The following is a 24,088-nucleotide window of genomic DNA, read 5'->3' as shown; positions in this document are numbered from 1 at the left end:
AAAAAAGAGAGCGCGGGCAACAAGGCTGGGAGCGGTTCCCTGCACTGATCTCTCACAATTACCTGCATTCTCTCCAATCGCTGTTTCCATGCTAATTACCAAGGAAGCTTTTCCGATTTATAGGCCCTTTCTTTTCCACTTCCTTTTGATATTGGCTACAAGGGGGCTCATATGAAGGGCACACTTTGTTGTAGGACACTTGTTTACTCGAGAGAAAAGAAGAAAAGAAAAAACTGCACAAACATTACTTTCACTGCCTGAGCAGCAGTATGAGGCCCAGTCCCTGGGAGGAGAGGAATCATCACTATTCTTAGTTTATAAAGTTATTACTGGTATTGACCCAGAGAGCCTGACATGCTAATCAGAAGCATGAGTGATTATTTTGCTGTATTTCTTCTTCTTCTTAAAAATCACAGCCTCTGAACAGATGGCGAGAGGGAGAGAACAAATGCCTTCCATGCTCTGCACTTTTCTGAGGCTCTTACTGCCGGGGCGCCATGTGAGTTGAGTAAGGCGGCAGCGTGCGGTGGTGCTGATGGTGATGATGTCAGCGTAGTGAGCCTACCTCTTTACTCTGCGTGCCCACATGCTGCTGCTGGAGGAGCTGGAGGTGGAGCTGTTCCTGCTGCTTCTTGTAGAACTCTTGGAGTTGCTGCTGAAAAAGACATGGGAGCTACGTCTGAGTGAGAGCTCACCAACCAATCAATCCATCAGGCCCACTGCTAAACTCAGCAGTGGGCCGTGGGATACTTTCAACACTCTGGCTGTTCTCTATTTGATACAGTCTCATGTTCAGAGGGAATGCTAGCGCCCTGTCGATCTTTCCCTTTTATATGGTAGTTGGTTTGGGGATGTTGATGTGTTCTATGTACTGTGTGTGTGTGTCCTATGTGTTCACCTGTTGTAACATGAGGGCCTGCTGCTGTTGCAGGAGCACCTGGAGCTGCTGAGGGCTCAGCACCTGCTGCTGGAGGATCTGCTGCATCCGCTGGGGAGTAATTACCTGGGGTGTCATCATAGCCACTGAGACTGGAACCTATAAGAGACACAGAGGAGACATTAAGGACAGATCAGTCACTAACCTGGTCTATGAAAGAGACAGTGGTACAGCAAAAGACAGACATGGCCAGGACACATGCTTTATAGGATTAGATGACCACAGCAAAGAAAGGGAACTGGAGGACAAGCTTGTCACTAGTTAACACAGCCACAAGTCAAAATTATGTCTAAACTATTGCTACAATTTCTATTCTTAAATACTGCTAACCTTATGCCTAAGCATAGACATAAATTAAATGTTCAAATTTTTATGATATAGCAATTTTGACTTTGTGGCTATGGTAACTAGGGACAATAGGACAACAAGCGGAGATGGTAAAGACTACAGCAGGTCAACCAGACTAATTGTCAGGGGCTAGACACACTGCAACAGCTACTCAAAAGAGACAGCTAAGGATAGCCCAGCCTCTCAACCCCTCTGGTCTGTACTGGATAAATCACCAGGAGTGTCATCACATCTAGAGGCGCTACACCCCCTGAGCTGTAATGACACGAGACAGCCAGGCCTGCAGTAAGCCTGTGGAGAATCTACTACAGGCTCCGACCTTGAGCACAACAGCCCTCTCCAGAAACACACACCCAGCACACAAGGCTGTCCAACGTTCGATTGCTTCTGTTTTGATGCTTTCTCAAGCTGATCATTTGAGGTGATCTGCAAACAGCAGAACATGCAAAGATAGGCCACCCACTGTAGGCTACAATACATATCGTTGTACACATGAGAGCATTTCATTAGAATATTGTCATTAGGAATTTATTTAACGTACAAATAAAACGCTGGCACCATGCCTCGAGGAGGGCTCACTGACACAGGCCCTTAACTAACTCCAAAAAAAAGGTGTAAGTAGGTGAGTGTTCAAAACAAGTGATTTGTTATGACAATGAGTGAGCCCCACAGTTGTCAGGCTGCCTTAATTGCTCCGGCGGCATTGTGACTTCCCAGAGTGTCTGGATGCTGCCACTCATTGCTATGATGTGCGATACCATTAAAAGCCCCTTTCGCTGACATTTTAGTGACAAACAGCTACCGAGATATATTTGATAGCGTCTCACATTTGCAACTGTTAACATGCCGCGCGGTGTGTGTGTGTGTGCGTGACTGTGTGGTAAAACTGTGCTCTGCGTCTCTGAGGCTAATGTCGCCCGGCTGATAGAGCGGACATTAGGGGTGACAGTCTGTCTTTGCCAAGGTTACCCAAATTGTACCGCGTCCTCATTGCTAATGACGGCCCTTTGAATTTTTCATGCGTCTCTGAATGTAATGTAGCTGTTTAGAATCTATCTAGCAGGTGGGGTGTTCTCTGACACCTGCTGCATGCATATCACCTTATTCCTTTTCCACATTGGAACATAAAACAAAACCAAAACGGGTCATAATGAGCAGCTTGTACTCCCCCGGCGCTGGAAAGGGCAATAGTGTTAAACAGGACGCTGTGGCGCTGACGCTGACGCTCTCTGTAAACTTCATCGAGGAGGTGCTCCGCGCTGCGTTACGCGATTAGAGTCGTTTTGTCCTCCTGTAGGGGAAACTCGAGGAGGTTTTGCTCCACCCAAGACCCAACGCACTTAACATCTCTCATTTTCAATGCGAAGCGGTGAGAGGATGAAAATGCAATATTAATTCCTCCCGTATTACGTCTTAATATGCAGTTCAGCTTGACTTTTTCATATGGCTTGTCCTGTCATTTGCATAGCCAAGGCTCCCGTTCCTAATTTCACAGTCATTATACACTGATGTCCTTTTTTCTCAGCATCACTAATTTTGATGAACTATTTTGAAGGTCAACCAGGCAGCGTGTCTCGCTACAGTATAAGCCCTCTACGTGATGCGATAGATATAGACCTGCCGTTAAAAAAAAAAGCCTCGGCACCACTGACAATTACCTCACACACCAAGGATAAATAATAATGACTCTTCTTTGATGTTTTATATTAAATTACATGAGGGAAACCATCTACTTTAGATTTGACATGCTCTACTTTACAGGCAGTAAACGTAGCCAGGGTTATTTTCACATGTATTTAACCGTTTTTATTATGCATCTTCAATAGTACATGTTTTATAGTCTAACATAGAGATCCAGTGTAGAGAAATAGAATTAACACAATATTTTAAACACTTTCACACTTAACTGACAATTCCATTACAAATTGCATTGGAATTTCATTCAATTAATTTCTTTTTTTTCTTCTTTTTTTTTTACACCTTGAGCAGCACATCCTCTGGTTCAGGAAGCTTCACACCTCCCCCTGTCATGATCGCGGGGTCTGGTTCACTGTAACTACTGCTAGACACCCAGAGACGGCAGGCAGAGCCCCGGCAAGAGGCTATTACAGCTAACATTTTATTACCCATTACTACTGAGGTCATTAGCAGCGAGAGGGATTGTACGGTTCTTAACCTATTGATCATTGTAACTACTACCATTTAATCCTGTGTTGAATGAGTGAAAATCTGCCTAAGACAGGCGGCTGTTGAGGGGAAGGGCGGGAGGGACCACTTTAAGTGAAAAATATGGCCCTGGCTGGTGTATCATGCCTATTTAACGCAAACACGGGACGCCAGTCTCCATTTAGAACACTCTCCATATGGCACACTCCCTTATCTCTGGTTAACATCAGGACTCCAGATGATTCAAAGAAATATATGTACATATAAAGAGAGTCTGAGGGACAATTCTCTGTCGGTCTGGTTAATTCAAAGAGGATAGGAGAGTTTATAAGAGAGTTTCTTTGAGCAGCTACTTGAACACCAATATGCGGGTGTGAAAAAGAGGACATTCTGGGCATGCCAGAAATAGATGATGTTTATGGATTTCAGTAAGGTGTGGCGCTCTCCAGGTGCTTCGCGTACATAAACATTCAAGCCTGGAACATTCTCACACAGCTGCAGAGTGACTGTAGGCAATACACCAGTGCAGGCCTGCTGGCCAACACACACAGACACAGACACAGACACAGACACACACACACACACACACACACACACACACACACACACACACACACACACACACACACACACACACACACACACACACACACACACACACACACACACACACACACACACACACACAAAAAGTCAAACATGCACACAAAGGCAATTAAAGTCCTTATAGCATGTGAACTCACACATATAGTTAAACATGCAGTCCGGAATCTTTAGCACAACAAATTTGTAACATATTGTACAAATTGGATTCATAACATTCCACATGAATTGTCCCTCCAAAAAACATGTGATTTATTGTCAGGACGTAACATATCATAGGAAATAGATGACACAGAACACAATTGAAAGGCAGAGTACACGGGGACCAATCAGGAGCACCACCTTTCCATTGAATGGCTGAAATTATACAAAAGTTCTGGAGCATCACTTTATACAATATGTAACTACAATGATATTAATAAAAAATACTAAATTATTTTTTGTTTTATTTCCTGCTTTCAAAGATGCAAACTGTGACAGTTTAAATTGTCACATATGCCACTGTCCCAATGCAAACACAGCAGTAATACCGCTCCCTTACGTCTCTGTCATTATTATCATGACAGTAACTTACAACAGGTTAGCCACATTTCTAAAATATAATCTATTTACAAAACTGTTTCTGAAACTACGCAGTTGTAGTTGTCTAAGGTCAGTGTAGCAGGCAGCGTCTGATGCCGTGCTGCCTGGAGAACAGACAAGAGCGTGTTCAGAGTGAAGGGAAGGCACAGCACACAGTGATGGGAGCCTATGCTCTGGTTAGGACTGCCTCCTTCAAAAGACACTAAGCCAACTTCTCTTTGTGCGCCACCATCGAGAACAAGCACGGAAATGATATTCTAATGAGGAAATATTGTCCACACATCTGACGATGTCGGAAATTCACTGATTCACACTTAATGAAGACCCTCTCCAACCAGCGTTATCCCCAGAAGGCAAAGGTCAAAGTGTGGTGAAAGAGAGAGAGAGAGAGAGAGAGAGAGAGAGAGAGAGAGAGAGAGAGAGAGAAAGAGAGAGAGCGAGAGAGAGAAGCAGATCCAGGCATAAGGCTAGCCTCCCTCCCCCTCCTGGTGATACAGGGGCAATTAAGGAGAATAGAAAGAGGAAAAAGAGGCAAACTTCAATGAGACCATGGCTGATATTAAACTGGCCATGAAGGAACAGGTTAGATGAAAAGGAGAAAAAAAAAATCTAACTTTTATATCTTGCTCCCTGGTGTCATCTTGTTTTGTAAGGACATCAAATAGAATGTAGAAGTAGAAAATAACAAGCCCTTGAGAAATCATAGAAGCCAGCCTGTTTGATGCTGTTGGTTTACCTTGGCCTGAGACATTGGAAAAGTAACGGCGCTCTGTCTTGAATAGCATATAATCTCCAGCGTGAAAATGTCTCCGAAATGAGGATTTCATTGCATTGAAGTGATGCATGAACATAATTAGTCCTCGACAAGATCGGAATGACACATTTTTTCATGACTCGTTTAGGTTTATTGAAATATTGAAGGTGGGTAGCGGTATGGAGAATATGTCAAGCACATTTTCTCTGCTGGGAAAAAAGGGTCAATGAAAGAATATCTGTTTCCTACATTGTATTTTTGTTTATATATATATATATATATATATATATATATATATATATATATATATATATATATATATATATATATATATAAATATATATAAATATAATTGTTTATTATTAAACAATAACCAATGTATGAAGTCCCAGATTACAACATGCATGATGATGAACCCAAGGTAACAGAGCTACCCATCCTGGTTCAGTTAAGCCCTAACTAATTCTTCTCTGTCATCCAAATTCAAGCTGCTTTAAAAAATGTTTACAGTTCAAATAAACAGGATAATCACAGTCACATATTCTCCCCATTTGCTATTTCTATTCTGCGAGGGGATCGAAACGATACGCAGCAACTGTAAAAACAAAACTCAAGATTGCATTTTAATTCACTTTTAAACCACAAACAAACACATTTTCAGCAAAGCTGGGCCAGCGTTCCGTAAAACAAACAAACTACACAGAGAAGTGAGCGAGCCTCTCACCCTAACTATAACAGCTGAGCTGCGTGGTGTCGGCTCTTTCCCACACTCAGGGAGGCCTCCACTGCAGGTGCCCACTGCTGAGCACAGAGCAGAGGGCATGGTCCCCACCCTGACACACACACTATACACTGTCTCAGGAATTGAGATGAACAGAGAGTATGCGTAACGTCTCTGCTATTCAAACAGTCATCACACAGCTAAATATGATCACTGGGGGCCATCTCCTGTAGTTGGCTGTAGTAAGAGTATATTACTTAATTAGAGGATGATTTCTTTCAGTGTATTTATGTTCCACTGTATTCACTGATAGAGATACATCTGTATTGCACAAAAATTATGTGCACTAAAAGTGTGTGATATAACACAAATTATGACACTACACCTGTGTACAATTATGCAAGTTTTGCTTTGAAGTGAGTGACTTCTTAAAAAATTCTCAACACTGAAATCCAGCAAAGTTTATAACACAAATTATTCATTTTTTAAATGAGGGTTCCAGTTTCCATTTTCACTGATAACATCTCACACGTTCTGACATTTCAAGCCACACCCCCATATGTAGATTTTCAGGCACTTACCAGGCAAGTTTGAGACAAGTTACAAAAATAAAATATGCGATGACAACTCTACTGCCTACAATAGCACCATTCACCTTGTCGTAGACCTGGCGCGTGCGTCCCCACCCAACACCAGAACCCCCTCTTCTGTTCTCTTCCTGCGTCCCTCTGTGTGCGTGATTTATGGTTTACCAGCTCAGCACCGTTACGCAACACTGCGTGCCTTCAGATGCATTATTTGAGTCAGTTGAGATTTAATTAAGATCACAGCCTTTAAAATCCCCTTCAAATGAAAATGTACCCAAAGACAATGCCTGACATCCTCATGCAGATTGTTTCCATACTCTGCACACCAGCAACGCAAACCTAATCCTTGTTTCCATGGCGGCAGACAAGGGTCCACAAATTGTGTTGCTTTTTTACGCCGGCTTGTGTTGTTGTTGTCTTTTGTGAGTCAGAAAAACCATGTGGCCAATTAATAATAATAAAACGGGAGAAGTCAGCAGCTGGCTTACAGTGTGTGTGAAAGCCTTCGAGAGATAAATCGAGATCCAACACGTATGCCTCTGCTTATATCTTGGTACTGCCTACTGAATTATTCCACAACTACTTTGACAAATAAAGCATTTATTTTTTTTCTTTGAGGAGCCCAGCAGCAATCAACACAGTATCACATAATACGTTCTAGTTGTGCAGGACAATTGGCAAATATAGGCTAGTTATACTTCTTTTGACACCCATCGCTGTCTATACACCATATAATCATACTGTTAACTGACTATCTCTACCCATGAAATACATAACATCTTGACTTCATTCGCCTATCTGAAATAGAGGCAGGCTTTGAACAAGCGCGCTGAGTAGTAATGCACCTTGAAACTGAACAAAAGCTCTTTTCAAGTCAAAACGTTCCTCAATCCAGCAAGGAGTCAGCAGCAACAGCAGAGAGCAGCTGGTGGTTTTCTATATCATCGCTAAACTATTCCCCCTCACTCACTTCACACTGCAAAGCAGTGGCCAGTCCTGTAAAGGATATCCCAGGGCGCTGTGGGCTCTCGCTGGCCCCGTGCCCCCCTCTCTGGGTACAGGGTAATATCTGGTTGCCTACAGTATGTCATGGTTTAGAAATGACAGGTGCTGGCAGCCTCTCGCCTTGACAGGCCACTGGACAAATAACGGCCCTGCCCGAAAGGGCTAATGCACTACTAATGAACAATAAATCAACTTTGATTACAAACTGTCAACCTAATCAGCTCGCACTCCAGCTCTCCCAAAATGCAGCTGCACAGCATTACGGTGCACATTGGCTGTTTAGACTTCACTTTCCTCACATCTAATGTGTACCTCCACCGGCCCCTCTCTGCCAGACACCTTCAGCCACTCTGCACTCTACCACCATGACACACGATGCTGCTGAAAACTCCCTCCCAACGCCTCAGACACAGTCTGGTGCTCAGTACAAACATGGCAGAGGGGGTAGAGGGTGAAAACACTAGCCTTAAAAGTGAGGAAAATGGGGGTCTTTTCAAAGCATGCATTAATATATTAATTGAAAATGTCATTTTGGAAGACTCTGGAGGCTCTCACATCATTAAAAGTTAAACCAGCACCACAAAGTCAATAACTGTCTTCAGTCTAATACCTAAGGGGTGTTTCGTGGGGTTCAAATGTACCACCAGGGAAATAGGAGGAAGTTGGTGTAGAGAGGTTCAACTTCACCACTCATTTCTATTCCCCACCCCCTTTACAACACACACGCGTGGGCACACGCACACAAAAAACTTTTCAGGAAAACTGTCGCTGCTGACATTTAGAATGATTGAGTCGGGCTAAAATGGTTACGTAGTGACGACGTCAAATGTAGAGATATGCCTCCCTCTCCCTTAATTTCAAGTGACAGAGTGAGGAGAGGATCATCCCCCCCCCCCCCCCCCCATCACCTCACTGCCTCTCTCACTTGACAGGAACACTGTCGATAGCCCGGAGAGAGAGCCAAGTCTGAGCGGCACACACACACACAGCTCACAAACACACACAGCTCAAAAAACACACACAGCTCAAAAAACACACACAAACTGAGAATATCTAATGTCACACTTTTACACTAAACAACAACAGCAAGCGCTAGCGAAGCTGAGGGCTACATGTACCTACTACACACTGGGATGTATAATATACTAAATACTAATATGTGATAAACAACTTCAAGTCTAAAATAGAAACATGCCCCACTGCTTTTCCTAGAACTTTCCATATTTCAACAACACATACTGAAGTACCAGATCCTGATTATCAGGTTAGTACAGCGTCAGGACTGTAAACAAAACCAACACAACTGGAATATTTACTACAGTTTACAGTATCTAAATTGGCTTTACAACTTCATTTAAAGTGAAAGTTAACGTAAAGTGTTAACTTCATGTAAACTGTAACTAAATACACAAACAAATAAACCAAAGACTTAAACGTTTCATTTGTTGAAGCACATTTCAGCAAAAGGAAAATCTCGATCTCTGAATGGCATCAGCAACTAATAGCAGTTAAACACATATCTTTAAAAACACAGCTTCTTCCCACAAATCACACATGCCTGTAGTGTAACAGCCTTCAGGGCAAGCCTGTACTCTGTCCCTACCTACGGAACACACTAAAACCTAGATCTGTTCTCCCCTTAAACAAACTGCATGATAAAATGAACCAATTACAATGATATAACAACAACAGATAGACAAAAGCCCTCTTTTCTTTTCCCTGGACAAATTAAATTGTCAAGTTTTACACAAGAAAGCTGGCAAAATTGCAGAATCAATCATATTGACAAACCTGACAAACTCCATTTAGCTGGCAGGGTAAACAGAGAGCTGGGCCGTGCAGTGTGGAGTGGAGCGGAGAGGAGCACGATGGAGAGAGAGAGAATGAGAGGCAGGAAGGCAGGCAAAGAGGCAGGCGGACACTGCTGTGCTGTGGCGTCTCCAGCCTTCCTCGGGATACAGACAGATTGCACGCACAAGGTTGCTCCCTGGCTGACAAGATAAAAAACTATCCAATCAACCACGCCCTTCTCCACCAATCACAACCAGCCCCCTAAACATAATCAATTCAAATGGCCTACACAATAGGGAGCCTAAGGCCGAGCTGCAGGTGAAACCATGCCTTTGTGTGGGGCCCCTTTAAAAAGAAAAAAAGCCACAGTTGACGGCTGTTAACCCTTTGACCCATGCTGAAACTCCGGCCGCGCTATTGAAACAATGGACGTCTGAAGAAAAGAGGCCCTTTAATTAAACAACAGATAAGTAAACACAGCTATCCAGCTGAAAGAAAGAATCTAGCCTGCTATGAGAAGCTTTATTGTTCTGGTAAATGGAATTGTTTACAGCCCCAGGACAAAGAGACAAACTCATTTTATATTCTGATAACAACAAACAGCCAACAAACAATTGAGATGCTTTGTTGTTTATTTTTTATATCTAAAATAAATACTTTTTTATTGTAAATGTGTTGTTTGTTGAATATTTTTGTTTCGTTTTTTAAAGTTTGTGTGTACTTAGTAAGAAACTGATTTTCCAGTGACCCTATCACAACTTTCTTTTTCCAGGGGATCTTTAAAAAAAATGTTGCCCTTTGTGTCTAAATTGTAAACGTAAGCAATAAACTCGATGTACTCTTTGATGACACTACAAACTACTAAAACTACTTGTCCTAATACTTCACTACACAACAGATAGTAGTGATACTACCTTTGGTAGTATCACTACTACTTCATCACGATAAGAGGAATTAGCTGTCATAATATCCTCACATGGTTAAACACCCATGTGCACCTAGTATATAAAAGAGAAAACAGGTGAACAGGACTCTGCCCCCTACTGGATATGTATGAACTGCACAGGCGAGAGATAATAGATATTTGAAAACATGTCTACATGTATTTTTCCTGGTTTTGAAATAATGATATTTAAACCGTGATAAATATGTCTGTATTGTCTGATAATACACTTAATCAATTCAAGCATGTTTCAGATGAGCCATAACTATGGAATACTTCAGACATGAAAATAATCCTTTAAATCAGGATTAACACGTAACTCAGCTAATGACCAGGTCAATAAACACAAAAAAAGAAAAACATGGCCATAACAAAACTGCTCATATCAATGTCTTTAAAAGTTTGTCTAAGGATGAATGCTCATGGAATACATTCCAGTCCACAAATACACTGGTAAACCAAACACAGCCCGTACTTAACAATCCACTGCCTTCATCTGCTAATAACTAACAACAAGCTTTGCTAAGACGGGTGACCTATATAAATTATTGACTGGGAAACCTCAAGTGTCAAAAGTGACAATTCCAATACATATCTTAGTGAATAATTAAGTAGAAGAAAAAACGCTCTTTATTTTCTTTCTCACACACACACACACACACACACACACACACACACACACACACACACACACACACACACACACACACACACACACACACACACACACACACACACACACACACACACACACACACACGTGGTATCAGCTCTGGGCACACTCTTCTCCCCAGTATCTCCCTGGAGTTGCATGTCGGCATATTCTCAATAAAACACCTTCTTAGCAGTAATAGGTCACTGTTCTCATTTCAATGCTCCCAAAGGCCTCATGATAAATTTAGCAGATATACAGTTCAACCCTCCCCTTTCTCCCCCTCCCACTCTACTCTTCTCATCCTCTGCCTGAGCCTGCACTGTATACAGTAATTACACATATGTAACGATGTGATACATATAGATTTTTACAAACACATTTTATCAACACAGAGGATCATCAATATCCTTGAGCTTTCAGTTTTATGCGTATGACACAGTAAGGAGATGACATAATAAAATACTCAATTTCCTGCCTGAGTTACAGTGAAAGTATGAGTTAACGTCTGGTGTTCTGACTAGGGATTTGTTCTGGGGTTAAAGACGATGACACAGTTCACGTTACACAGCTCCTATTAATAAACAAAGTGGGAGAATACATTATTTCTAAGCCATATCAATATTGGTATAATACATACAGTATCTAGATATATCTAACTCATTTTACAATTCAAATAAAAATATAAACTGTATACAAAAAGTTTTGCCTTATACTGATAAAAAATTTGTAAACTTAACTTTAATCATGAGAAAGCAAACATTATTTGGTTCCCTCTTGTCTGAGAAAAGTAAATAATTGTTTACAGATCCAGGGGCTGGTTGCACCAGTTGGTCATAAGTGGGTCGTAACTTTACGTCCAATGTAAAATGTGATCTATGCCAGACCTAAAAATTATACATGTTGCAGGCTTTTCAAGAGAAAAAAGTGGCAATAGTATTGTTTGTCCATCTTGAGATGATGCAGACTCAAAATAGACTGCAACATAAAAATAACTAATGAAATCTGTCTTTCATTTTCGCATTTGTGTCAATAAGATTTTACATCTAACTACGATGTTTTGTGCAGTATTTCTCACGTGAAAACATTTGCATGAAAATAATTTGTCTCTCTGAATGACAATAAAAACTTAATTGAAGATTCCTTACTGTTGACCAATCCCCAACGAAGGGGCGTAGACTTCAGCTACTGACCTCGAGCGAATAAACCTTTGCCGAAGACGAAAACAAACTGTTTCGGATGGGAATGCGGACTCCTTTAGTCACGCCTGTTTAGGGTTGCAAAACTACTGGTAATTTACCAAAGTTACCAGAACTTTCGGTATTATGTTAATTAAAAGTTATTCTGAACTTGATAAACAAAACATTTTTATTCATATATAATATTCATTTTTTATATCTGTGTCCATATTGTCCACGAGTTTTTAGTGGATAGACCATTTTGAAAAAAGCATCTAAATCAACGATGGCATTATTTTCAATTAACTCTGCAACTCTCCAAATATTGTATTTTTTATAACGATTTGGCGCCAAAACATTTACAACAAAGACATATTATTGACATAATATAAAGGACATTTCATGCTGAAACCCTCATATTAAACACCAATGGTATTCCATAAGTTGATGGTTTATATTTAGGATGTTTTACAGCTTTGTCATTCTATATATATTTTTTTTAAACAAAAAATCTTATTTGATTATTGTATATATTTTACATGTGATAAGGCTACACAGAGGGCCAAAGATAATTACAGAGACCCCAAAAGGCCACTAGATTTAATGTGATAAAATTCCCCCCAAAAAATTAAATTACCAAACTTCTAGTAGTTTACTGGTAAACTTTGAAAGTTACCAGTAACCTAAGCCTGTTAAACAGTGTTACAAGGATTTATTGTGTTATTGGTTTGGATATTTACTTTTAATCTCAGGCATTGAAGAACACATTGTTAACTCAGGAGATTTGGAGTCTGTATTTTATAAATATTTCCTGAGGTGATATGCCAGCCAGCATAGGACGAAGTTTGTGTTTCTTTGTGTTCTGTCTGCTGTGGTTTTCACTTAGTCAAAACAAGAACATCTGCAGCGATGTGCAACATGAATTTAGGGGGGTGGGGAAATTTTGTGCTGTATTCTTTCACGATTGATTCATATAGAGATATTTTGAATCAGACACTATATTAAGAAGTACAGCACCTTACTATGACATTTTGTTGAGGAAAAAACAAATCCTATAGTTGAATGATGCCAAATGGAATGAGCAGTCAAATAGTCATCTTTATCAAACAGTATTATGTCAACATGGTAAAAATACTTAGTTTGAGTACATTTTGGGCACTCGAGTGCATCCGTGCCAAGTATTTGGTATCCAGAAACAAGTCATAGCTACATGAATTACCAGGGCGTGGACTATAAACACGTACTCTTCAGTGCCCAAAAGGAATATAAGTATCTATGGTGTGTCACTCAATCCAGAACATCTCTCATACATTGTTTCAGGAATGTACACCCCCTCTAAAGAACATATGAGTAAAACAGGGTGAGTAGATAACACCGACTGTGTATCTGTGTACACAATACGCCTGATTTTAATCCTGCGAAGCACGCTGGTCAGTTAAGCGTCAGTTAAGAATGCTCATCAGTTATCGCCTTTGGTCTTGGACTTCCTTCCAAGCCAACTTAAAACTCCAGGACCTGAAGTCCCTAGAGGAGTAAAAAATAAATCATGTACGAGTTGTATAGTTGTGAAGCTCTGACGCTTGACCCTATTGCACTCGGATGTTTTTCTGACTTGTGTCACGTACGTGTTCGTTACTGATGTACTGCTTATTGTGATGATGTCATTTTCATCTGGTTGATGTCATGTGTCTGACTGTCTGATACTGATGTGTTGATGCTGCTGTCATGGTCTAGGTCTCTCTTGAAAAATGGATTTTTATCTCAACGAGACTAACCTGGTTAAATAACGGTTATGATAAATGTAGAGATGCGTGAGATACTTGAGTGGATGTTTTTTTATATGGATATGAATGCTCTGTCCTTACAGTCCATACATCTACCCATTATCCCCCTAAAGGGGGAGTGAATCATTCCAAACAACACATGGCTGTCATCAAGATACTGTGGCGGAGAATGATTTAAAGATACAAGATTTGGGGGGAGGGAGAGACGGGGAAAGAGCTTGAAGGGAAACATCAGGCCTCAGAATAAAAAGCTCCTGAAAATGGCAGTGGCTTAAAGCCCTGTGACTGGAGTCAGGCAGACAGTCATCGGATGGCTGAGGCTTACTAACAGGCTGGAACAGACTGCCTGGAAATACAAGGGATGACTTCATTCTGACCGAATTATCCAAACCTGTTTCTAATATATACAGTACACATAATACATTTTTACAATATGACAAGAAAAACAAGCGGTAAAAAAGACATCCTGATCCCTGGTTACACATGGATGCAGGGATCAGCGTTGGGTTGATCATTCCTGGCGAATTAAATCACCTCAAAGCAACAAAGATATCAAATAAGAATTCATTACCACATCACCTTGAGAGCTTTTACAAACACAAAAGGACAGAGACATCACTTACATACACACCCACAGACATATGTGATTTGATTCTGGACCTAAAATACATCTTTAACTGTGCTGTTGAACTTGAAAAAGATTGATTTCTCTAATAACACAGTATCTGTCAGAACATTCCCATTTCAATCCCAGTTCAAAACAAGGAGTAGGCCTAGTCCCTGTTTACTGACCGTTGAAAGGAGAATCCAACCACACTGGCCGTCTGAACCCGAACGTGTCTGTTTAAAACGGGAAACCTGGCTCATTTGGGGTCCACACCTTGGGCACTCATCAAAGAGTGGATGCGCTCACCTCCATTGTCCCGTTATCTCAGCTGGCCTTCCTGTTTGGGCAGGGGGCCAAAGTGAGCCGAGCCCGGGCTCATTGACGCCTCGCCCGCCACCACGGATAGCGCTCTGGGCCACAGGGCGGCTGGGCTGCGGGAGGGAGCGCCTCGGAACACCGCCTCTGATCGCCTCAGACCCCTGGCTGAGGTCCAGCCAGCAGGCCCCGGCCCGGTAGGCTAACGACTTACAGCTTGGAGCGCTGTGGTGTGCATGTGTCAGGACAATGCCATGGGTCTACTACAAAAAACAGAAGTAGAGAAAGCCAGGGGCTTCTCATCGCCTGTCAAGATTGAGATTTGGCCCCTGCATTCTGTCACACCACGCTGCCCCAAAGACCATAAATGAAGGATATGAGCGGCGGAGGGGAGGCAGAACTTAAAAGGCTTTCTTCATGTAAAACTGAAAAGATTAACTTTTGACCTGGAGATGCCCTCTGTGAGACTGTGCACAATGGTGTATAACAGAGATTGGGAGAGACTGAAAGAGATAGAGAGAGATACAGAGAGAGAGAGAGAGATACAGAGAGAAAAAGAGAGAGAGAGAGAGAGATACAGAGAGAGAGAGAGAGAGATACAGAGAGAGAGAGAGAGATACAGAGAGAGAGAGAGAGATACAGAGAGAGAGAGAGAGAGAGAGAGAGAGAGAGAGAGAGAGAGAGAGAGAGAGAGAGAGAGAGAGAGAGAGAGAGAGAGAGAGAGAGAGAGAGAGAGAGAGAGAGAGACCAAGATATTCACCTGGATTTTTTCCCTTACATATTTTGCCAATTTCTGAAGAATAAAAAGCACTGCTCCCTTGACATCACGGAAATGTTCAATGCAAAATTGATCAGAGGATGTTGACAAGATGACCTATCAGACGAATCATGATCATTTCATTTAAATAAAAAGGAAGCCAGCGCATCATTTCAGTGAACAGAGGAAGTCAGGAAACGCTAAAAAAGCTGTTTCTCTTTTCTTGTTTTCCGTTTCTCACAAGCTTCAAGGACTCAGCTTCAGTAGAAATATGAAAGAACTGATCTTTACATGTTGCTTTCAGAGAACACGCAAAGATTCAACAAGGGATTTTTTTTTTGTAGTCTGCCGCCCTATGTGACGCATTTGCCTGTGCTACAAATAATCTGTCTACAACCAAAAATATTATAAAAATACGCCTAATAGGTGGACTGGGCATTTGTCAAACCATTAACATGTTCTGTTTTCAGTCCTAATACACACACATTCTCAGGATTGTCTTTTCTGAGCTGCCAATACTGGCTAATAAAAGTGAACTTTCTTCATTGAGGGTTCATATAGAGAACCATGGTTGGCTTTCAGCCTACCTAACAGTACCTAATGGTACTAGTGACATGAATAATGAATAATGAAGGCCCATCAAGGCCACCATTCAGACCTGGAACAGAACAAGTCTAATCTGGGCATTACGCAGATGGCACAGGAACCATGTTGACATAACATCTTCAGCCCAGCTTCATGTCACATAATCCACTGTAGGCGCTGGGTGTCTACCCAGGATGCCTTGCAGCGTGGTGTAGTTAACTGAGCAGGCTCCTAAGAAATGCCACAAATGAGACTCTTTTTTCCCCCCTTCTCGCTCCATGGTGTGAGTGGACTACCAGCGAGGGTCCGACAGTGTTGTTCCTAATGACCTATTTCTCCACTCCTGATCCTGCGGCTGGCATAATTAGTTACCTGGGGCTGCAATCCAATTTGAAGTGATGACAAGAAAGTGATCCATGAAAAAGTAATAAGTTAAATCCAATTTCAGCCAGCCTCTAATTAAATGCACATGGAACTAATGAGTCAAACCCTACCATTTCACTGATAATGCTAATTAGCGAGGTGGGAGTTGCTTGCTCTCGTCCTGCGCCACTGTAGGTGTGAAGCGCGAGGTAAAGTGGCATGGACTCGTTTAATTACATGTGTCATTCTGTCAGTAATTTACTCGCTTTTTGACCAGTCAAGTATGTTACGCTGCTCTCCAGCCTGCTAACAGTTGTTTGTATGATTTAGTCTGATTAAAGGCCCTGGGTAACTGTATACAAGCAGGACATGCGGCATCTTGTCTACAAGTTTCATTGGGGGGTTTGGAGATAAACCCCCCCCCCCCCTTCTTGGAGATATAAAACCAAAGAGCCATTTCATGCTGATCAAGGATTCACCTGCTTGCTTGATTTTTCTCCCCGCTTCCATGCAGGTCATTTCTTTCTGATGTTTCAGATATTCTGCGCTTCATTATTTTTGACTTGAATAAAATGAATTGGAGTGAGTCACAGAGGTCATGCATCTCTCTCTGTCTAATGGGGAGACTGCCAAGATGAATGGCCCCTCACCGCAGACAGCTATACACAGCTCTACACATCAGGTGCTTTTCTGGGGTGGCAGCTTACTACATAGCTCATAATTGTTGTATTATGTCTTTTGATGACCTGTTCCAACTCAATAGAAAAATCATTATCCCCAAGTATGCTGTGGAGAATGCCAATGTTGTTGCACTAAAGGGGTCTTCTAGTGCTTTCTCTATGTGTGGGTTTGTCCTTCTAGCTAAAGTGTCTGAATAAAGAGGCTGCTCCACTGCAGAAAGACCAAATATATTATAAACTCATGCACACACACATTCTGATTATGTACGAACACAGCCATTGAATTTATGTATTTAATTAGTGGAGTTTGTTACTCTGAGATAAATAAACACTTGTGGACTTGTGGCTTTTCATTATGACAGTTTCAACATAGGGAAAATGTTACATAGCCTACAACACTACAGAGGAGGCAATTTAGCATTTTATTTAGATAGTATGACCAGCCAGCCTGTGCTCTTCACAAGTACTGGGCAGGGAGAAGAGAAAAAAGGCCCAGGCTCTCTTTTCAATAGCTGAGTGACAGGTTGGGCAAGATCTCTGTATACATTAATAAATTAGAATTTTAATTTTGTCTTTGTCTGCGGGAGATGGTCTAGTACTTCACTACGTACCAACAACTGGCTGTACGCTGGAATCCTCCATGTGGCCCCCACTGTTGACCTCTGCAGCACAATTCCCAGCCTGACTCGGGAAACTGTTTAGTTTGATCCTTTCAACTTATTTGAATCCTGACAAATACGCACACAACTGAAAGGTCAGCACAGTCATATTTCATCCGCTGGAGCTATTCCTGAGACATCTGCACAACAAAGAGCCTCTTTCACTACCTGACATTAGACCTAGCTGCTACAATAGCTCATTAAAAAGGGCCTCCTCTGGGAAAGGGGGTATTAAATATTAGATATACACACACATACAGAACAGGCCTTCGTATTAATTACCAAATATGCCCTGAAGTCGTTTGCAATTTCACACTGAAACAAACAACCCCTCCTTGTTCAAACAAAGATACGCATCTGAGGCAGCTCAAACGGCTGATCTGAAATTAACGTAAATATTGCATCAGATACGGATAGCTGTTCCTATTCAAAAGCAGAAAAGATGAAAAATCACAAAGGCTACCCAAATAAATTCCATGCATCCCTTACCCACTAATTCTCACCCCCCACCCCATCCGCACACCCCGTCTGCTCCCTGGTGCCCCCTCCTGCTAGTGGTGAAAACAGTGTATCCTCAATATGAGTGAGAGTGAGAGTGAGTGAGAGAGAGTGTTAGAGAGAGAGAGAGGCGAGAGAGAGCGAGAGAGAGAGACCAAATAGCTCCTAAAGTATGTCCAGGCTCAGATCTCTGCTGGAGAGTTGGAACCCTCACCTCATCTTCCCATCTCTCATCCTTTATCCTCTTTTTCTTCATCCTTCCTATAAACAGGCCACTCATCCTTCTATCACATACTTACCACTGCTACAACAGGCCTCGACCCGCAACACAAATACTGCATGTGTGCATTATTGCCTTGGCTTTAATTAAAATAAAATAAACAGAATACATAAATATTTCTCAGAAGCTGATTTCTGTGAGTCTAGGCTATATACAATCCTGTCTTTTTTACATCGTAATATCATTAAAGTGTCACAGTCTGAAATGTATGTTGTTGACCACCATTGCAATCCCCACCCACGAACACACAGACACACGAGCGTGGTTGGTCTACAACCGTCACTCGCTCTGCCTCTCTTAATTTCCTGTTTATGCAGGTTGCCTGGTGCATCCCCCCCGACAGACATACAGAAAACAGCACACAGTGTACCATAGAAAAGATCAAGAAAGTTCAGCACTCCATTGTTCAACTTAATAAGTGACTTTTACAACCGTCCAACCGCTTGTGTTTGTCTTGAGGTTTACAACCAGGAAGTAACAATATGACAGTTGACTGGTGCAACAGCAAACAATACCGTTTGCATGTTGTTAACATGAAATACTGTATGAGAGTGTGTTGTAGTACCTGTAGACTTGGCTGCTTCTCGCTGCCTTTGGGGGATTTTAGACCGGTGCCTTGCTGAGGCTGCAGCTGTTGTTGTTGTTGTTGTTGTTGTTGTTGTAGAAGGATCTGTCGAGCCACTTGGAGAGCCTGGAATAGAGATTAAAATGATGGTGGGTTAAAAAAAGGAACAACATTCAAACTAAAAGCAGATATTTTATTGTCTTGTGTCTTGGGGCTCAACCATTTTCTTGAGACCAATCGTATTGCTTTTAACACAACAGATGTAACCCAAACGGCAATGTGTTCTCGGACTGCAGATAGACAACAAAACAAAACGGACATTATAAAAATGTTTTCCGTCCACGCCTCGTTCAAACACATTTCCATAGTTTCCTCTCAACGCACAAACAAGAATCAGTTGACAAAACAAACTTGTGGATAAAAAAGGACAAAAATCAATAGCAACCGGCCAGTGAAAATATTTTTCTGTTGATAAGTGGCACTTATCACAGTAAACAGAAAAAGAGATCGGTGCTTTTTGATCCTCCTTTCCCTCTGTCCCCCCCCCCCCCCCCTCCAGAAAGCAAATAAAAGGTTTATTGCTGCTCCAAATATCTGTTAAAGGACACGGCCTTCTCAGTGGAAAACAAAATACAGTGCAGTCACATGTTTATTGCTCCAGCTACTCCCTTTTCCCTTACGATAAATAATCAAACATGCCATCCAGAACAAACAAAGCCGGGGAGCTGGGAAAAACAGTGGTCATGAAAACCACACTGATACCAAGAAAAGCAAGCGCGTGTTCCCACAGTGAGCCGCCAGTCTCACACCTACACCAGTAAAACATCTGAGTAAATAACTGGGCTCATTCTTTCCATGTTCCTCAGACGCTTACTCCCACAATTAAACAAACTTAAACAAACAGTCGGGGGCACATCCAAGCCCATCTCACACAGCAGAGTTATAGTCCTCAAGTCAATTATTTGATAAGTTAGGTTGATTGCCAGACGGAGTCAAATTAAAAGCGGTATGTGGAAGAAGAAAAAGGGGGAGGCGCTCAGAGGATGTAAGATGGAAAGTTAAAGAAACGTGTGAAAGAGTAAGAGGAATGTGTGAAATATTGTATGAAAGTGAAATATCAGAAGGAAGAGGGTATGGTGAATGAGTTATAGAGAAAGAGGAAGAGAGAGTGATAGGATAAGGAGTTGATCTGTAGGCCTGTTAAAGCTCTATAAAGGAACAGATGAGAGGGGAGCAGCTCAGACGCGGGGGCAAACAGCTGTGCGCTGGTCTGTGTGTATATGTTGACCCCTCTCTAACACAGGCCTGTGGGATGACATCATGAGGCAAGAATATGACCACAGGCTACAGGGGCCACTCTTCTGGCGTGTCTCTCACTCTCTTGTGAGAGGAAAACCTCAAGCCCACACATTCATAAAAGATAGTATACCCTTTTCTTGTGACAGAACTCGTGAATACCATTTGTATCTCTGTGTCCAGCATGGAAAAAGTTAGAGGTAGTTTCATGAGCTAATGCTAACGCTAACGCTAGTTAGGAATTGCGCTAACACTAGCTAGCAATGGCACTAGCGCTATTTAGCAACTTCCTTCAAACTGCACGCAGAGACGTAAAATGGTATCTACGAGTTCATCTGACTCTGGGGAAGTTGATAGAGGGCCTCACTGCCAAAATCCCGAAGTATATATTTAATGTGCAACACAGTTTCTTTTTAATTATCCATTAAACAATTACTACTAGGGGGCTCACTGCATTGCAGATCTAGATGCATCACAACAGACCCCGGTTTGTTCCCGGGCTGTATCACAACCGGCCGTGATCGGTAGTCCCATAGAGCGGTGCCCGGGTTAGGGGAGGCCGGGCCGAGCGACCTCCGTCGTCAGGTGAACGGTGTTTCCTCCGACACATTGGTGAGGCTGGCACTACTACTAGTTTGATGGTTGTAGCCATCAATTGTCCCATTAACTATCAGCCATATTAGCAGTTATTTCATTTCAAACGTCACATTTCTCTAGTATGGGCTACTTATCGTAATGAACGATATCATCAAAATGCCTATAACAAGTGATCGGTTTGGTCGGTGTCGCTAATTTTTGGTTTATCATCCCAGCTCTACTAACACTTAAGAAATCCAGCATAAGAGCAACGTAATACAATAAGCTCAAGTCGTAGGTAAGTATTAGTTGATGGTTAAAAGTTATACACACATTGTCTACAGTACTTATGTAAAATGAGCAGCAGGAAGTCAAGTTTAATAGACAATAGAACACAAATGACAGAGCTGTATAATGGAAAAGAGGAGAGCAGGTTCTTATGCTAAGAGAGAATGACATTACCTGGTGAGGTAGCATGGCACAACAGAGCACAGAATAGTTTAAGACAAGCCCGCGGATTACTACAGGGCAACATTCAAACGTCTTCTCTAACTTATGACACACAGATGTTTTGGTGTAATGTGTCTGGTTTACTAACAGGGGGTGTTGGAACAAGGATACTTGAGTCAAAAGGATATCATGGGAGTTCCAGACACTCGTGGATGAAGATATACGTTTCTGGGAACCATTGGCCAAAGAAATTGGGCAAAAAGCCTACATTACACTATAATCAATCAGCAGAAATACAGTAACCGTGACACTGCAATGCAACACTGTATTTTCTCATCATCCAAGTTGATCTTACGTTGATCATCAACTAGAAACTATTTAATACTTTTATATTTGACAAAAGTGAGAAAATACAAGCAGACAATAATCACTTATTAGTCAGACTGTTTAGGCACTCTGTTTCACCCAATGACTTTGTAAAATAGTTTTAAGAGCAAAAGACACAGGATGAGTCAAAATGACTTTGTCGTTATTGAAAAATAACGAGCTAAAACGGACTAGCTGAGGAACCTATGCAGAGTCTTTCCGAGGTGAGGCCGGCTAGAGGCTGACGAATGATTTGTTGTTTAACAAGGCGACTGTAGCTGGCTGCCTTGAAGAGGCCTAATGCCGTGCTAAAATAACCCATTGTGAGCTGTCACTGTGATGTTTACACAGCACCCACTCTTCTCTTCACACACAGACCTTCTTCTCGCTCTCCCTCTTCTCCCCTCTTTCCCTGGAATTCATCTCTTTTTGATCTCACATTCAAAGGTACTGAGCCTTGATCGACGTACAAGTCTAAAAGCAGCTCCAGACGCGATAAACTGCCAGCGGATGACAGGCCGGAGCATCTAAAGAGCAGAGAAATGAGGAGAACAGCATGTTGTCTGGGCACTACAATAGCACAAATCAAGAGACATATTAGGTGGAACTGATCAGATACAAAAACTGCTCAAAACAGATAATGGTGACTAAGTTGCAAAGGGAACAGGAGCCAATCTTGCTATTGTGAATAGCAGATGTAATGCTAAGTGGGGAAATACTGCATGTTTCCCGAATTCTAATGTTTAAAACCTTAGCAGAATGAACTGTGTATATTTCTATCTGGCAAAACATCTCATGAGTAACATGAGGCTTCTCAAATCAGATTCAGATATTTGTACGTGCCAAATCTGTATATGTAGGCCTATGTTCAACTGGAGACGGTTCCTTAGAATGTCCTGCTATGGTTGTTTGTAGTACAGGCTAAGCTGTAGCTGTACAGTATGAGCTAGGACAAGGAAAACTACAGTATTTAAACACACACACACACAAACGTACAGAGTAAAAATCCTTCAGGAACTTTTAATTAGAAAACACCCTCCAGGATCAGACAAGGTCTTATCGTCAACAAAGAAGATGCAATTTGGTATCCTTGTCCTTGTCATTTGGAATCCTCTTTTATTTTCCTATTTCAAATGTGTTCAAAGTTCACACTTTCCCTTGTGTTTAACGGGTCTGCCTCAATAAACACGACTGCCTTATCTGCATATACTTTCACACCATATTAGTGAATATAGTCTCTGAAAAAGGCAGGAGCAGCTCTCATGTCCCAGGGCTATCTAACAGCGATAAGGGATTGGGCTGAGTAGTGGATGTCTTTATATGCCGTCTGCACATTATTTACAGGCTTTGGGTTTCCTGCTGTTTAAGCCAGCTCTGGGTGCCATACAAATCCCTGCTCAGAGAATTACCACAGAGTCAAGTCTTCGCTTTGATTCAGCCCTGCACCTTTTACCACGTTGTAATTGTACGCACATTTTGGACATGTGACCAAGGGCACTTCTTTATCTCTCTACATAATCTGTTGGCTTAGAGTAAACTAAACAAAAAATAGCAAATAACTTAAGTCCAACTGTAGAGGAATTCAAATGTGCTGGTTATAATGAAAGTCTAGTGGCAGGCTACGTTACGCCCAGAGAGGAGACCAACAACACTCATCCTCCATTTCAAACTGACAGACAAATAATAGAAAAATGTGAGCCAGGTCAAAGAGGGTGGTTGTGTGAAAAGTGAGAGGACTCCATTCAGGGTGGCTCCACTGAGAGAGGGGTGGTGAGAAATGAAACGAGGGTCTGGTCTAGTGTGTTTGCTCAGACGCATCAGGAGAGAGCCCTCTTTATTTCCTCCGACTCACCAATGTCCTCCAACCCCAACGCCAGGGAAGACCTTGAATGTGAAATGGTTTCAAACAAATTGCCCCTAATTGCTAGAAGATGTGTGCGCAGGTGTAACCGGATCCCTGTGGCCATTGTGGAGACTGGAGGGAAACAGAGAGCGGTGGTGGAGAGCAGGAGTAGAGGAGAGCAGGGTCCAGTGCTGGCT

General features: G+C 42.0%; 1 protein-coding gene across 9 annotated transcripts in view; it reads right to left on the bottom strand.

The window, feature by feature from the left end:
• The window catches only part of LOC129815017 (forkhead box protein P1-B), a 207,103-nt gene that overhangs the window by 37,774 nt on the left and 145,241 nt on the right, over nucleotides 1-24,088 (bottom strand). For 6 of the 9 annotated variants that reach the window (XM_055868274.1, XM_055868271.1, XM_055868270.1 and 3 more), the window contains 3 exons: nucleotides 19,361-19,486; nucleotides 899-1,036; nucleotides 566-655 (listed from right to left, as the gene is read on the bottom strand). In XM_055868274.1, the coding sequence (XP_055724249.1) occupies nucleotides 566-655; nucleotides 899-1,036; nucleotides 19,361-19,486 (354 nt within the window). Of the gene's footprint in view, nucleotides 1-565; nucleotides 656-898; nucleotides 1,037-9,494; nucleotides 9,685-19,360; nucleotides 19,487-24,088 lie in introns of those variants that run through there. The other 3 variants (XM_055868272.1, XM_055868268.1, XM_055868273.1) reach the window with 2 other exon arrangements.

This window comes from Salvelinus fontinalis, chromosome 18 (genome assembly GCF_029448725.1).
Source record: "Salvelinus fontinalis isolate EN_2023a chromosome 18, ASM2944872v1, whole genome shotgun sequence".
Lineage (NCBI taxonomy): Eukaryota > Metazoa > Chordata > Actinopteri > Salmoniformes > Salmonidae > Salvelinus > Salvelinus fontinalis.
This window is presented reverse-complemented; position numbering and strand designations above follow the sequence as displayed.